The sequence below is a fragment of the Myotis brandtii genome, unplaced genomic scaffold, assembly GCF_000412655.1.
Source record: "Myotis brandtii unplaced genomic scaffold, ASM41265v1 scaffold250, whole genome shotgun sequence".
Taxonomy (NCBI): Eukaryota; Metazoa; Chordata; class Mammalia; order Chiroptera; family Vespertilionidae; genus Myotis; species Myotis brandtii.
This window is the reverse complement of record NW_005359478.1, coordinates 2,274,408-2,289,551: the sequence shown is the minus strand read 5'-3', so window position 1 is coordinate 2,289,551 and position 15,144 is coordinate 2,274,408. Positions and strand designations below refer to the sequence as shown.

The following is a 15,144-nucleotide window of genomic DNA, read 5'->3' as shown; positions in this document are numbered from 1 at the left end:
GGGAAGCTTGGCTTCCTCCATTGCCGGGGCAACCAAGCCTCCTGCTTGCTCCAGCTCCGTGGCTGCTGGCTGCCATCTTGGTTGGGTTAATTTGCATATAGTTGCTCTGATTGGTTGGTGGGCGTGGCTTAGAGCATAGCAAAGGTATGGCCAATTTGCAACTTTGTCTTTTATTAGTGTAGATATAAAAGCCTAAGAGACTGCTACAGCTAAACTACTGGTACGACCAGAACAACTGGCCAACCAGTTGCTATGATGTGCACTGACCACCAGGGGGCAGATATTCAATGCAGGAGCTGCCCCCTGGTGGTCAGTGCGCTCCCTTAGCCACCAGTTGCTATGATGTGCACTGACCACCAGGGGGCAGATATTCAATGCAGGAGCTGCCCCCTGGTGGTCAGTGCGCTCCCTTAGCCAACCTCCTGCAACCCCTCTCCCCCCTGGTGGGCCCCCCCCCATAGGCCTCGATCACCAGCCAGGCTGAGGGACCCTACCCGAGCACGAATTTGTGCACCGGGCCTCTAGTGTTATAATATCAGACAGGGGGATGGGGATGATCTGGGTTCCGGAATGCTGTCTTGGGTGCATTGTCTGACTACATGTACATTTTCTTGATATGTAAAATGACAGCAGCAGAGATTATAAGCACTGAAAAAAATTCATATACATATTAGCAACTCACCGGGTCATTCTCACTGGTGCAGGAAATAGCTCTAGGACTCTCAAATGAAACCTGGTTATCCAGGTGAGCAGCAAGGCTCTGGGGTGCCTGGGTCCCCAGGCGCAAAAAATGTCCAGGGTCCAACTAGAAAAGAAACCAGGTCAGTGTTTTGTAATTTTTAAAAATATATATTTTATTGATTTTTTTACAGAGAGGAAGGGAGAGGGATAGTTAGAAACATCAATGAGAGAGAAACATCGATCAGCTGCCTCCTGCACACCCCCTACTGGGGATGTGCCCACAACCAAGGTACATGCCCTTGAATGGAATCGAACCTGGGACCTTTCAGTCCGCAGGCCGACGCTCTATCCACTGAGCCAAACTGGTTAGGGCTAATGTTCTGTAATTATAAAGTTTATGCTTGCTACAACACTTAGTTTTTAAGCAATATCTGCAACAGGGAAAAATGCCACTAACATACATTTTATTTTTATGTAAAATGAGGATCCTTGTAATTATTGTAATTCTCTAAGTATAATCACATTATTCATGCTCTGAATCTATTTCAGCTTATGTTGCTACTAGAGGCCCAGTGCATGAAATTCATGCACTGGGGGGTGGGGTGGGAGCGGGGGCGTGGGCCCTCAGCCTGGCCTGTGCCTTCTTGCTGTCCGGGACCCCTCAGACATCTCTTTCACAGTCCAGGACCCCTTGCTCCTTACTGTTTGGCTCGCTGCTCCTTAGCGCTGCCATCGCTGCTGCACTTGCCAGCCGTGAGCCTGGCTTCTGGCTGAGCGGTGCTCCCACAAGGGAGCACACTGACCACGAGGAGGCAGCTCCTGCATTGAGCGTCTGCCCCTGGGTGGTCAGTGAACATCATAGTGACCGGTCGTTCTGATTGTTCCACCATAACGGTCACTTAGGCTTTTATTATATAGATGGAACTACCTGACAGTCAGTGCACCCCCAGATTGCGAGAGGGTACAGGCCAGGCCGAGAGACCTCACTAGTGCACAAACAGGGCCGGGGAGGGACGCAGGAGGTTGGCCAGCCAGGGAGGGATGGCGGGAGGGCTCCAGGGCATGTCTGGCCCATCTCACTCAGTCCCAATCGGACGGACCCCAGCAGCAAGCTAACTTATTGGTTGGAGTGTCTGCCCCCTGGTGATCAGTACATGTATAGAGAGTGGTTGAGCGGCCTTAGCATATCATTAGCATATCACGCTTTGATTGGTTGAACGGATGACTGAACACTTAGCATATTAGGCTTTTATTATATAGGATACCAGGGCTCTGTCCCAAATGGAAACAAATAATTCCATTAGAGATTGTTCAGGAACATAGTACAGCCATTAACCTGAAGCAGGAAACTTCTTTTAATGCTCTTGCCCACAATGATGAATGGTGGCCAGTACTGTTCAATTCTCAGCTGTTCAGTAATCGTAGTCACTTCAGTAATTAGGGGATTAGTGCAATGTTCCTATTTGGTAGGTATAATTATACCCTCCACAATTTTCTTGCCAGCTGAGTCCTGGAATAAAGAACCTTTATTGATAAAAGAATGAGGGAGTATGTACAGCATCTAGGTAAGTGAAAAGATAATGCTAAATTCAGTGAACTGCACGTGGAAACCTCTGAACTAGGAAGGGATTGGGGGGACGGAGTGCAGAGAGAGGATGATTCAGGAGACAAATCTGGCAAAATGCTAACTGGAGAACCCCCAAACTGAGTTTGAGGATAAAAGGCTTATGTAGGAGTGAAAAGATGCCAGTTACAAGGGAAAGATTAGGATATGAAATCAGCAGAAGCAGATATGAAAGATGGCTGCAATAAGGAAGATACCCGATAAATCAACAGGTAACATAAAAACTGCCTGTATTTCTATTTAGTCTTACCAAGCAGCCTCATGAGTCCAGAAAATGTGTTATTTTTGTACCAGCCCTCATAACACTTACATCCACTTAAAAAGACCTTAAACTCAATAACAACTTTCTAATTGGTTATCTTTACCTCTAAACCTTTGATTCTTCATCTTTCATAGTGTAAAAGACTTGTCCTCCCAAATAGTAAGTTTAACCTTCTTCTAATAAAAAAGTTTGGTTTTGCCCTAGCTGGTTTGGCTCAGTGGATAGTGCGTCGACCTGCAGACTGAAGGGTCCCAGGTTCGATTCCGGTCAAGGGGACATGCCCGGGTTTCAGGCTCCATCCCCAGTGGGGGGAGTGCAGGAGGCAACTAATCAATAGTTCTCTCTCATCACTGATGTTTTTAACTCTCCCTCTTCCTTCCTCTCTGAAATCAATAAAAATATATTAAAAAAAAAAGTTTGGTTTCCAACTAATGCCAAAATAAGCCCCAAAGTCCTTAGCATGGTAATCAAGGCCATGACTTCAATGGACCTCTCTAGTCTCATTCCTGTATGAACTCCATATTCCAGCCTATGACCATGTTATTCACTTTGATACTTCTATACTGCTCATTCTACTTCAACTTCCCTCTCTCCCTATTGAAATCTTACTCCTCCTTTAAGGCTCATCTCAAATGTCACAACCTCTGTGAAGCTTTTCCAGATACCTCCAGTCAAAAGTAATTATTTTCCATCTCTGCTGATAGCACTTTGTCTTGCATGGCATTAAAAAAAAAAAAATATATATCCAAGGATATTGTCCCATTAATTTTTAAAGAGAGTGAAAGGGAGGGGTGCAAAGAAAGAGAGAGAGAGAGTGAGAGAGAGAGAGAGAGATAACATTGATGTGAGAGACACACATGGACTGGTTGCCTCCTGCACAACCCCCAAGCTGAGGATTGAAACTTCAACTGAGGTACGTACCCTTGACCTGGAATCAAACTCGTGACCCTTTGGTCTAACCACTGAGAAAAACTGGACAGGGCAATAGGTTCTTTAAAAAAATATTTTTATTGATTTTTAGACAGAGGGAGAAAGAGAAACATGGATGTGAGAGTGGAACATCAATTGGCTGCCCCCTGCATGCCCTGACTGGGAATCGAACCAGCAACCAGACCTGTATAAGGGACAACATTCAACCAACTGTGCCACACTGGCCAGTGCTTCCATGGCATTTTTACTATGCCTTGAACTGCATTCGTGGCTTTTGTTAATTGAATACTTGTTAGATGTGAGGCAATACAGAGTTTTAAACATATTTCTGAGCCAAGAATCCTAGAAGATAGGTATAATATCATATGTTTTATGATGAGGGAAACCAAGATTCAGGGAAATTAATCCTGTCTAAGGTCAGAGTTGGCAGGTGGTGAAGCCAGAATTCAAATTCAGGTTTGTCTGACTCCAAAATCTATTCTTTTTATTATATACTAGGGGCCCGGTGCACAAAAATTTGTGCACTGGCCATCTTGGTTGTCAGTTAATTTGCATATACTCACTGATTAGCCAATGAAAAGGGTAGCGGTTGTACGCCAATTACCATGTTTCTCTTTTATTAGTGTAGATTATCTTATACACAAGTCTGTCTCCCATTCTAGGACACACACTTGGAAGAGAATAGATCAGATTCTATTCACCTTTGTATTTCCTTCTCTAAGTAACACACCACAAATACTTCATACTGTGCTCTGGAATAAAGAATCTTTCATTGGAGACATATAGCAGGGAGTATGTAAAGCATCTAGCTAAGTGAAAATAAATTGCACTAATTCAACTCAACTGCATACAGAAACCTCTTGAACCAGCACTTATAGATTTAATATAAAGTAATAGAGTTGCTCTAACTTTGTCTGAGGATTGCAGATTCCAATGTTTATCAAATATCCAAATTCTCTATATTTCCCAGCCTCCTGTGCAAATTGGGGTTATTTTATTAATTCTCGTAAATGAGCTCTACATGAATATAATTTGTGTCTTTTCTAGTCAGTCACCTTAGCGTGACTATAAATCCTCTTTCTTCCCGTCACGGCAACCTACGTGCTGAGGTGGCATCCCAAGATGAACCTTCATTCCCATGTCAAGCCCCTCCCACATGTGCCTGTAAACCACTCTGGAAATACAGCAACAGGAAAAACAAAACAAAACACATGCACAGATCTTGATAAACAACATCATTTGTTGTGTTAAGCCAATGAGAATTCAGGGCCTGTTGCCTCAGTACAGCAACCTGAATAGTATACCGTACTATTGATAGGACAGTGTCCTCAATTCTACTGGAGAGAAAGTACCGTGTCTCTAAAATATAGTCAAGTGGATAATTTAAGATATTCAAGGACCACAAGGTGGTGCTATTTCTACAAGAATTCTATGACTTTTGTTAACTGCTTTTTGAAGCAAATTAAGAGCTAGCAAAATGGATTCCTTACTTATCACAGCATTATATATGGCATCACCCAGCTAGTCTCTTGCTTCCAGGGAAAACAACTCTAAGTACAATAGCCTCTACACAGTTCCAGAATGAACATCATGCAGTTAAGAATAGCATTCATGAGCCAAATCAAGACAGTTAACAGGAACCAGCCGTGGGCAAACTACGGCCCGGATCCGGCCCGTTTGAAATGAATAAAACTAAAAAAAAAAAAAAAGACCATACCCTTTTATGTAATGATGTTTACTTTGAATTTATATTAGTTCACACAAACACTCCATCCATGCTTTTGTTCTGGCCCTCCGGTCCAGTTTAAGAACCCATTGTGGCCCTCGAGTCAAAAAGTTTGCCCACCCCCTAAACCAATCTATGTGAAGCACAAAATTTCTTCAGACATCTCTGCATTTTGGACTTGTCTTCCTTGTCTGCTATTAAAGAAGAAATTGTAGCTTTTTAAATGTTGAAACCAGAATCCTTCCTCTGTTGATCCTTGCTTTTATTTTCATCTGATGTACATAGGTTTATGGTAAACCCCTGGAAAAAAGATGAATTCTATAGGAGGAAGGGCTGCTGTTCTAGGAAGTCTAATCTGCAATAATTAAACAATGAGATGGAAGTGACTAAGCCCTTCTGGCTCAGTTCTCATTTTTCAGGATACAGCTCTGGGAGGATTTCCTCTGGATCCTACTAATCCCCGTTAAGTGCTCCTACTGGGTGCTTTAATAACAGTACCATACTATAACAACCATTTGTTCATGATTCCACTACTGACTTTGAGATCCTAAATTGCATGGACTATAACATGCACTATAGCACAGTGGTTGAGGCCACAGGCTTTGAAGTCAGACAGACCTGCTACCTAGTCTGGGCTCTGCCATTTCACAGCCTCTTACTTTGTCTTTCTAATCCTCAATTTCTGCACCTGTGAAACAAAGGTATCATCTAGTTCCTGGGTTATTATGACAACTAAAAAAGAAAAGCATTAGCCCAGTGCCTGGCACATAATGAATGCCCAACAAATAGTAACCATTAGTGAAATGAGTAATCTGAAAATCCTCAGTATTTGCAATATGGAAAGTAATGAAAACTATTTGCTAAATAAATGAAAGAATGAAGTAGAGCAACAGAATGTTTTTTTCATATATGATTTTATTCAACTATCAGATACTTAGGGTCTAAACTGGCAACATATTTTTCTTTTAAGTACTTTATTAAGAAATGATAATCCAACTAGAGAATACGAATAAAAGTTAGAACTGCAATCAATCTTTTAAAAAATGTTACTTCTCCTATGACATGGTAAATTCTCAAACAGAACTATTCTATGGAAACCTTGTTACTTGAAGATTGTTAGGGCAGCTGGGAGTGAAGTGAATGGGAAGGGAAATGGAATTGTAACTGTTCTTTTGAGTGTGAACTTATAAATTAAAGTCAGCTGAAGTTCTCTAAAGCATTTAATTCTGGATATAGTAAATCCATATAAAAACAGAAGTCCACCGACAGACAGTTTGTACAAAGCATTGAAGTCAGTTAGGACTCACCTTATGGACCCTGGAGACAAGTCTTGACACTCCTTTCAGCATTGTCCCCACACTCTTGAAGAAGTGAAAAGGTCAGCCAGAACTGGGAAAAGACATTTGCACAATGGATTAATATCCTGAATACATAAAGAATGCCTACAATAGATAAAAAATGAGAAGACACAGACAGACATTTCACAGAAAAGTTTTTACAGGTGGATAGTAAACCCATGAGAATTCTCATTACAAATCAGAGAAATACAAATTAAAACAACCACAATGAAATCATTCACAACCACCATTTTGGGAAAAATGAAAAGATCAGACAATAGCAAATGTTAAAGAGGCCGTGAAGGAAGCACTAGGAACTTTCATACATTGTCAACGAGAGAGTAAATACAAATATCTAAAAAAACAAATTAGGAATCATGTTGTAAAGTTGAAAATGTACAAGTCTGAAACCCAGGTATTCTATCCTTTGGTATTTATTCTACAAAAACACTTATACATGTACACTGGAAAATATCTATAACAATGTACATAGTAATAGAATATGAAGCATTATCAAAAATTGTGAAAAGCCCAAATGTCCATTGGTAGAAGAGTGAGTAAACAGAGATATGGTCATACAATGGAAATCCATACAGAAATAAAAAGAATAAATTGCAGTGACATGCATTACATGTATGACTCTCAAAAACTGGACAATATTAGTCCAGGTTGGAGCATTGTCCTGTATACCAAAAAGGTTGTGGGTTCGATTCCCAGTTGGGGTAAAATCGGGAGGCAACGGATTAATACTTCTCTCTCTCTCCCTTCTTCTCTTTCTAAAAAATCAATAAAAAACATATCCTGGCCCTAACTGGTTTGGCTCAGTGGATAGAGCGTCGGCCTGCGGACTCAAGGGTCCCAGGTTTGATTCCGGTCAAGGGCATGTACCTTGGTTGCGGGCACATCCCCAGTGGGGAGTGTGCAGGAGGCAGCTGATCGATGTTTCTCTCTCATCGATGTTTCTAACTCTCTCTCTCCCTTCCTCTCTGTAAAAAATCAATAAAATATATTTTAAAAAAAACAACCAACGATATCCTGAGGTGAGGACTAAAAAACAAAACAAAAAGCTAATATTGAGTGAAAACTATTATATACAGCAATAGAACATATAAAATTCAAAACATAAAGCTTGCCCTGACCGGTTACTCAATGGTTAGAGCGTTGGCCCTCGGACTGAAGGGTCTCGCGTTTGGGTTTAATTCCTGGTCAAGGGTACATGCCTGGGTTGCAGGTTCAATCCTTGGCCCCAGTCTGGGGGCGTGTAGAAGGCAACCAATTGATGTGTCTCTCTCTCTCTCTCTCTCCATCCTCCCTTCCACTCTCTTTAAAGATCAATGGAAAAAATATCCTTGGGTGAGGATTAAAGAAATCAAACATATAAAGCTTAATTCATTACTAGGGGAATCTATACTAATAAAAGCCTATGTGGTCATCACGCCCTCATGCCATGATGCCCTCACACTGTAACAATCCATCACCAGGAGGCTGCGTGTACAGTGAGCGCACGTGGGTGGGCGGGGCTGCGTGCACGCGGAGTAGCGGAGGCGAGACCCCCGGCTCTGGCCTACCTCTTTGGGGCAATTCATCGAGGAGCCCAATGGGTGGGCGGGGCCTACCTCTTTGGGGAGATCAATCGAGGGGCTCCTGCACTGTGAGAGGGCATAGGCCAGGCTGGGGGACCCCCCCCCCTGCTCGAGTGCACGAATTTTGTGCACTGGGCCTCTAGTGTATACATATTTAGTAAAACTGAAAGGAAAAGGCAAGAGAATAAGCACATCATTTGGAATAATGCTTACTCTTAAAGAGAAAGTAAAGAGATAAGACTGGGGCAAGGCAGACAGAGAAATTGGTAATGATCTCTTTCTAATGCTAGCTAATGGGTATATGAATATTTGTTTTGGAGAAATATGTACTGAGTATTTAATTGGTATAATGGTACCCAAAAGACAACATGTTAGTTAAATGGGTTGAAATTTCCTTGACCATTGACATCTGTGCATGGTTCTCACTCTTGGCTGCACACCAATGTCTGTCTCACCACCAAAGAGGTTGGCTGGCTGGTCAAGGTTGGCCTCCGCTGGGATGACTGACTCTGCTCTACACTGTCTCTCATTCTCTAGCCGTGCATCCTGGACTTGTCATAGCAGTGGCAGAGGTCCAAGGGACCTGAAATAACTTAAGACCTCTTCAAACCTAGCTCAGAATCAGCATGGTCTTCTGTCACATATTATTGCAGATTCAAAGGATGGGAAGTAGATTTTACCTCTTTATGGGAAGAGCTGCAAAATCACAATTTTTCTGGCATGGAAACCACTGTACTGTTAAAAAATGGAGAAGCTTGAATGTAAACATGGCTATTGGACTTGAGTGACGTTCTTCATCATTATACCATATTTCTTCCTAGGTGGCCTCAATCCCTTATTTGTGCAGCTATTTGTTGATTTTGATCTTAGCTAAGAATAAGTAAATTATTAAAATTCATTTTATTAATTTGAACCTTATTTCAGTTTGATATCTTCTATTAAGAAAATTTTTTAAATAAATTCACTATTTTAAACATTTAGTTATAAACTTAACCAGTAAGTTTTATCTTTAAAAATTTCTTAAGAAAAAAAAAAATTTATTGATTGATTGCCTGGGCCTGTGTTCTCAGTGGTTAGAGTATCAGCCCATGCACCAAAGGGTCTTAGGTTCAATTTCAGGTTAAGGGCACATACCTGCGTCCCAGGTTCAGCCCCAGCTCCAGTAAGGGAGAGTGTGGGAGGCAACCAATCGTGTCTCTCCCACACCTTCTACTCTCTCTAAAAATCAATAGAAAAAGTATCTTGTGGTGAGGATTAACAAACAAAACAAAAATTTATTTATTGATTTTAGAGAGAAAAAGAGAGGCAGAGACAGAGACATCAATTTGTTTTTCCACTTATTTAAGCATTCATTGCTTGCTTTTTTTTTTTTTAATATATTTTATTGATTTTTTACAGAGAGGAAGGGAGAGAGATAGAGAGTTAGAAACATCGATCAGCTGCCTCCTGCACATCTCCCACTGGGGATGTGCCCGCAACCCAGGTACATGCCCTTGACCAGAATCGAACCTGGAACCTTTCAGTCTGCATGCCAACGCTCTATCCGCTGAGCCAAACCGGTTTCGGCTCATTGCTTGCTTCTTATATGTGTCCTGAGGAGGGATCGAACCGAAAACCTTGGCATATTGAGATGGTGCTCTAACCAATTGACCTACACAGCCAAGGCTTAAAAAATTTATTTTAACATCTGAAGCCTTATTTTTAAAGTTTATATTACAGAGCTTTTCCTATTTATCTAGACTGCATTTAGACACTATCCCAGCAAGGAAGCACCATGAAATGTTTATTTGCATCTATTGCAGGGGGGGTGGGGGGATCTGAGAGCAGTTTAGCTAAGACCTGCTGCTGGACAGTAATATCATATAGCCCATCCTATATAATAAAAACCTAATATACAATTCGACTGAACGGCAGAAAGACTGGTTGCTATGACGTGTACTGACCACCAGAGGGCAGAGCTCAACGCAGGTGCTGCCCCCAGCCTGCAGGCTCCAGGCCAGCCAAGGTGGGTGCCAACGGGCCCCCCCCCTCCCAATCGCCCCGCTGGTTGTCCCACTGATTGGCCCTGATCGCTGGCCAGGCCAAGGGACCCTACCCATTCACGAATTTCGTGCATTGGGCCTCTGGTATATCATTCAGCTTGAGGACTGATGCCAGAAGAAGCAGAGCAATAGGGAAATACAGATAGACCCTGGAGATATTGTGGGTTTGGTTCCAGATCACTGTAATAAAGTGAGTACTGCAGTTAAGTGAGTTGTAATCTTTTTGCTGGTGGACAGTGTTGCCTTCCATTTGTAAAAAAAAAACACCTATAAAACGCAACCAAGTGAAGCACAATAAAGTGAAGTGTAATGTATGCCTCTACTGGAAATCTAGGCAGCTTTGAGTGCCTATAACTTTGCTTAAAGAAAACTTTCAGTTAAACCACAACCGCACTTAAAGCACAAATCACAATCCAAATCAGAGTACTTTGGAGGTTAGTCATGATTTGGCTCCCTTTTCTATATTAGTCTCTTTTCTTTTCTTTTTTTAAAGGTATTTTTATTGTTTTCAGAGAGAAAGGGAGAGGGAGAGACAGAAACATCCTTGATGGGAGAACCACTGATTGGCTGCCTCCTGCACGCCCCCTTCTGGGGACGGAGCCTGCAACCCGAGCATGTGCCCTTGACTAGAATCAAACCCAGAAGCCTTTAGTCCGCAGGCGGACCTCTATCTACTGAGCCAAACCAGCTAGAGCTCTATATTAGTTTCTTATTACTGCTGTAACAAATTACTACAAACTTAGCGGCATAAAACAACACAAATTTGCCACTTTCTGTGGTTTAGACGTCCAAAATCAAAGTGTCTGCAGGCTTGTATTCTTTCTGTAGGCTCTAGTAGAGAATCTGTTGAGGGGTGTGTGTGTGTGTGTGCTATTTTTTAAAAATTTTTTTTTACTTTTTCAGTTTTTAAAGCCTGCTCTTTCATCTTCAAAAGCTGCAATAGCTGGTCAAGTCTTTGACATATTGCATCACTTTGACACTTCTATCTCCCTCTTCCAACTTTTCAGAACTTTGTAATTACAGTAAGCCTATCAAGTAATCCAGGATATTCTCCCTACTTAAGGTCAGCTCATTAGCAAACTCAATTCCATCTGCATACTTAATTTACTCTTGTCATGTAATATATTCACAGGTCCCAGGGATTAGGACATGAACATCTTTGGACAGTGATGGCGAACCTTCTGAGCTTGGCGTGTCAGCATTTTGAAAAACCCTAACTTAACTCTGGTGCCATGTCACATATAGAAATTTTTTGATATTTACAACCATAGTAAAACAAAGATTTATATTTTTGATATTTATTTTATATATTTAAATGCCATTTAACAAAGAAAAATCAACAAAAAAAATGAGTTCGCGTGTCACCTCTGATACGCGTGTCATAGGTTCGCCATCACTGTCTTTGGAGGAACCATTATTTTGTCTTCCATTCCTTCCTTGGTTCACTCATTCAATAAGGCCATTTTATTTTTTTAAATGTGATACTGTTTTTATTTAACTTCAAAAACATTTCAGCATTCTCAACATACAAAAATTAACAAAATATTGCAAATTGTGTTTAGTACAGAAGGTTCTTGAACTTTCATTGATGCACTGTCACTTTGTTGACAATGAAGAGTTGTAGTTTGTTTTAAAACAGTTTAAAACTACCACACAACTAAAAACAATCCAAATACTTCTCATGCCAGCTGACCCCCCTTTTTCCACAGCTAAGAATGGCAGGATGCTATGTCACAATGTACAAAAACAAGACTACCTAAAGCTAAATGGATGCCCACTGCAGTGTCCACAGGTCCAGCCTCACAGTGCACGCCCTGAGCTTGTTCTTTTTACAAACTATAGATATGTGCAGTTGAGAACTTAGGATTTCTAGCCAATAACCAAATAGGTAACACCACCTTACAGGTTAAAAAAAAAAGGAAAGAAAATGCCAGAAACATCTTTAAATGCCTTGTCTCACCAACAGCAAAGGACACAGATTGAGGAGAACACAAGAGCCTTTTCATTTTAAAAATGTTTGGAAATATGTATAACTTTGATACAGTTTCTGGATGCTCTGGACACCCATGGCCACTTCATGTAAACCACTGACAATTTCTAGAGCACTTTGAGAGACTACATATGATCATGATCCAATTGTGTAATAAATCCTAATGAGGGCAACAGACACCTTTCAAATAAGAGCTGTGTCAATTACTGAGCTCCCCTACATAAAGTATTCACAAGGAGACAGATAAAGTTTATTCATCCTCTTCCTCCTCCTCCTCTTCATCTTCTTCCACCTTTTTCTGGGCAACTTTAGCGGGACCCTTTGTGCCATCAAACTTGCCTTTGGACTTATAGTCGGCGACCTCCTTCTCATACTTTGAAGGCTATAAAATGTTTAAGCGGCTTTAGAAATACAGAGTGGTTTCTCAGTCTCTCAGTTACTGGGCAAGGGGTAGAGAATGTACCTAAGGATCCTAAAACCCCAAACTAGGCTGTCTGCTTCCCAGTGGAAAGGTCAACAGGCAACTACCAAGCACACACAGCTCACCAACACCTCAGGCTCAAAGTACAGAATATTTTACAGAGGTCTCCTGACATTTTTTTAGGTAAAGTATCTTTTAAAAAATCTTTCAAGCAGAAGGAAAGCTTTTCATGGTTGTCCTGAATCCTACAGTCACTTACGGTGGCCTTTTGGGGGCATTTGGGTCCTTCTTCTTCTTGCCTCCCTTAGCTGGTCCATAATCCTTCATTTCCCGATCATAGTGTACTTTATCTGCCTTTGCCATCTCATCAAATTTAGATTTCTCTTTTGCCGACATTGTCTTCCACCTTTCAGAGCACGTCTTAGACATTTCTACAAAATTGACTGGAACTTCTGGGTTTTTCTCCTTATGTTCCTCTCTGCATGTCTGCACAAAGAAGGCATAAGCAGACATCTTGCCCCTTGGCTTCTTGGGATCACCTTTAGCCATCCTGACTGTATTGTTCGCTCCTCTGGGTAGCGCTTCCCAGCCTCTCGCTAGCTGCCTCCATGAGAGCCGCCTGAAGGCCATTTTATTTTATATTTTGGTCTCTGGTAGCACCTGGGGCATACACAAAAGAACAGAGTACTATAGAATCTGCCTATACTTAGCTGACAATTCATAACTTAGTGCAGTTACTGAAAGCTAAATGAAGGCAGAGACCATAAGTAACTTTCTTTATAAACTGGTGAAACTCTTTTACCAGGAAGGCAATGTGGTATAGTGAAATAATTTAAGTTTTTAAGAGACAGACAAACTAAAGCCTAAAGATAAACTTACTGGACTTCTCTGAGCCTCAGGCTTTTAATGGGGATAAGGTGATCTACCTCACATGCTGTTTATTATGAGGATTAAACAGGAACACATGTTCTCCTTTCTGAAGAACATACACGAGATAATGCCAATTCTCTTTCCTTTCTCATGTTTAAAGTATCTAACATTCACTTCAACATTTCCATGACTCACATGCTAGCCATAGTCCCTGCCCTCAAATTAAAAACGTGTCGGTAGGATAACGCACTTGCATATAAAACACAAACACAATTAAAGAAAGATCAATGTGCTCTCGTTGGTGTGGCTCAGTGGATAGAGCGTCTGCCTGTGGACTGAAGGATCCCAGGTTCAATTCCGGTCAAGGGCACATGCCGGGTTTTGGGCTTGCGTGTAGGAGGCAGCCGATGGATGATTCTCTCTCATTATTGATGTTTCTAGCTCTTTCTCCCTCTCCCTTCCTCTCCGAAATCAATAAAAAATAATATTAAAAAAAGAAAGATCAAGGTAAACCTAAATGGGCTCCATGAAAGAGTTGGAACTTGAGACATACTTAGGAAAAGCAAATATATAGTTAGGTAATTAAAACTGAGTTAAAAAAAACAAGCAAGCCATCAAAACCTGATCCATACATTGAAATATGATTAAGGGTGAAATTGAGGCGTGTCTACTTGAACTTGACTAGACCTTTGAGATTTTCAAACTGTCCCCTAGGTCCCTAGAAGCCCACAGATGTTGAAGAAAAGGGAAACCTACGTAGATCCCTTTCCTCATTTATTCTGCTTTACCCTTTGGGTGAAATGAAGAGACTGTGGGATTATCTGTGTGCTTTAATAGTCCAGAGTTCTGCATTCAATCATTCAGAGTAAGTGTTGGTACAGAGTTTTGAGAAGCAAGTATTAGGAGCCACAGAAATCTGATAGGCCTAATTTTGCATAGTTTTATCAATGATTTGGAAGAAGGAGACACAACTACCAATTACACCCACAAACCTTATCAACATCAACAGTACTCTGAACGATAACGGAATACTCTGCCCCCTCCCTGTGCCTCGGAGCGAATTCGACTCCGACTCGACATAAATTGCGTTCTCGAAGATGGAGCGAAGGAAAAGAACTTTCTGAAGGACATACAAGCCGCGGAAGATCGGGCCCAGAACCGAACTAGACATACATGGTTTCTTTATCCCCTAACACAGCGGTTCTCAACCTGTGGGTCGCGAACAACGAAAAGACATCCTGCCTATCAGATATTTACATGACGATTCATAACAGCAGCAAAATTACAGTTGTGAAGTAGCAACGAAAATAACTTTATGGTTGGGGGTCACCACCACATGAGGAACTGTATTAAAGGGTCGCGGCATGAGGAAGGTTGAGAACCACTGCCCTAACGTGAAGTTGAAAATGTATCACCCACTCAGGAGGAAGGAATCGTGCACAAAAAGACCGCGGTGTGTGAGATTCGAGAAATCTTAGCGGCGTTTAGAAAGAAAGAAAGACGACCACGGCGCGCGTTTTCCTTTGGGTCCCAAGTCCACAACCATGAGCCCAGAAACACGTCCCCCAGGAAGGTCGCCGGCCCTGCTCGGCCCCACTTCCTACCTCCTGGGAGCGCGCAGGCCCGCTGCCTCCCCTCGTGGGCAAACCCCCGCGCAGGGTCCCTCCTTCACCAGCGG

The 15,144-nt window shown here is 41.8% G+C and overlaps 1 protein-coding gene across 1 annotated transcript in view; it reads right to left on the bottom strand.

Annotated features, from left to right (window-relative positions):
* The window catches only part of DAP3 (death associated protein 3), a 26,257-nt gene extending 11,113 nt beyond the window's left edge, over positions 1–15,144 (bottom strand). The window contains exons 1-3 of the mRNA XM_005867542.1: positions 15,071–15,144; positions 6,531–6,612; positions 683–805 (exon numbers count right to left, since the gene is read on the bottom strand). Coding sequence (XP_005867604.1) covers positions 683–805; positions 6,531–6,572 — 165 coding nt within the window. The 5' untranslated portion in view covers positions 6,573–6,612; positions 15,071–15,144. The remainder of the gene's footprint in view (positions 1–682; positions 806–6,530; positions 6,613–15,070) is intronic.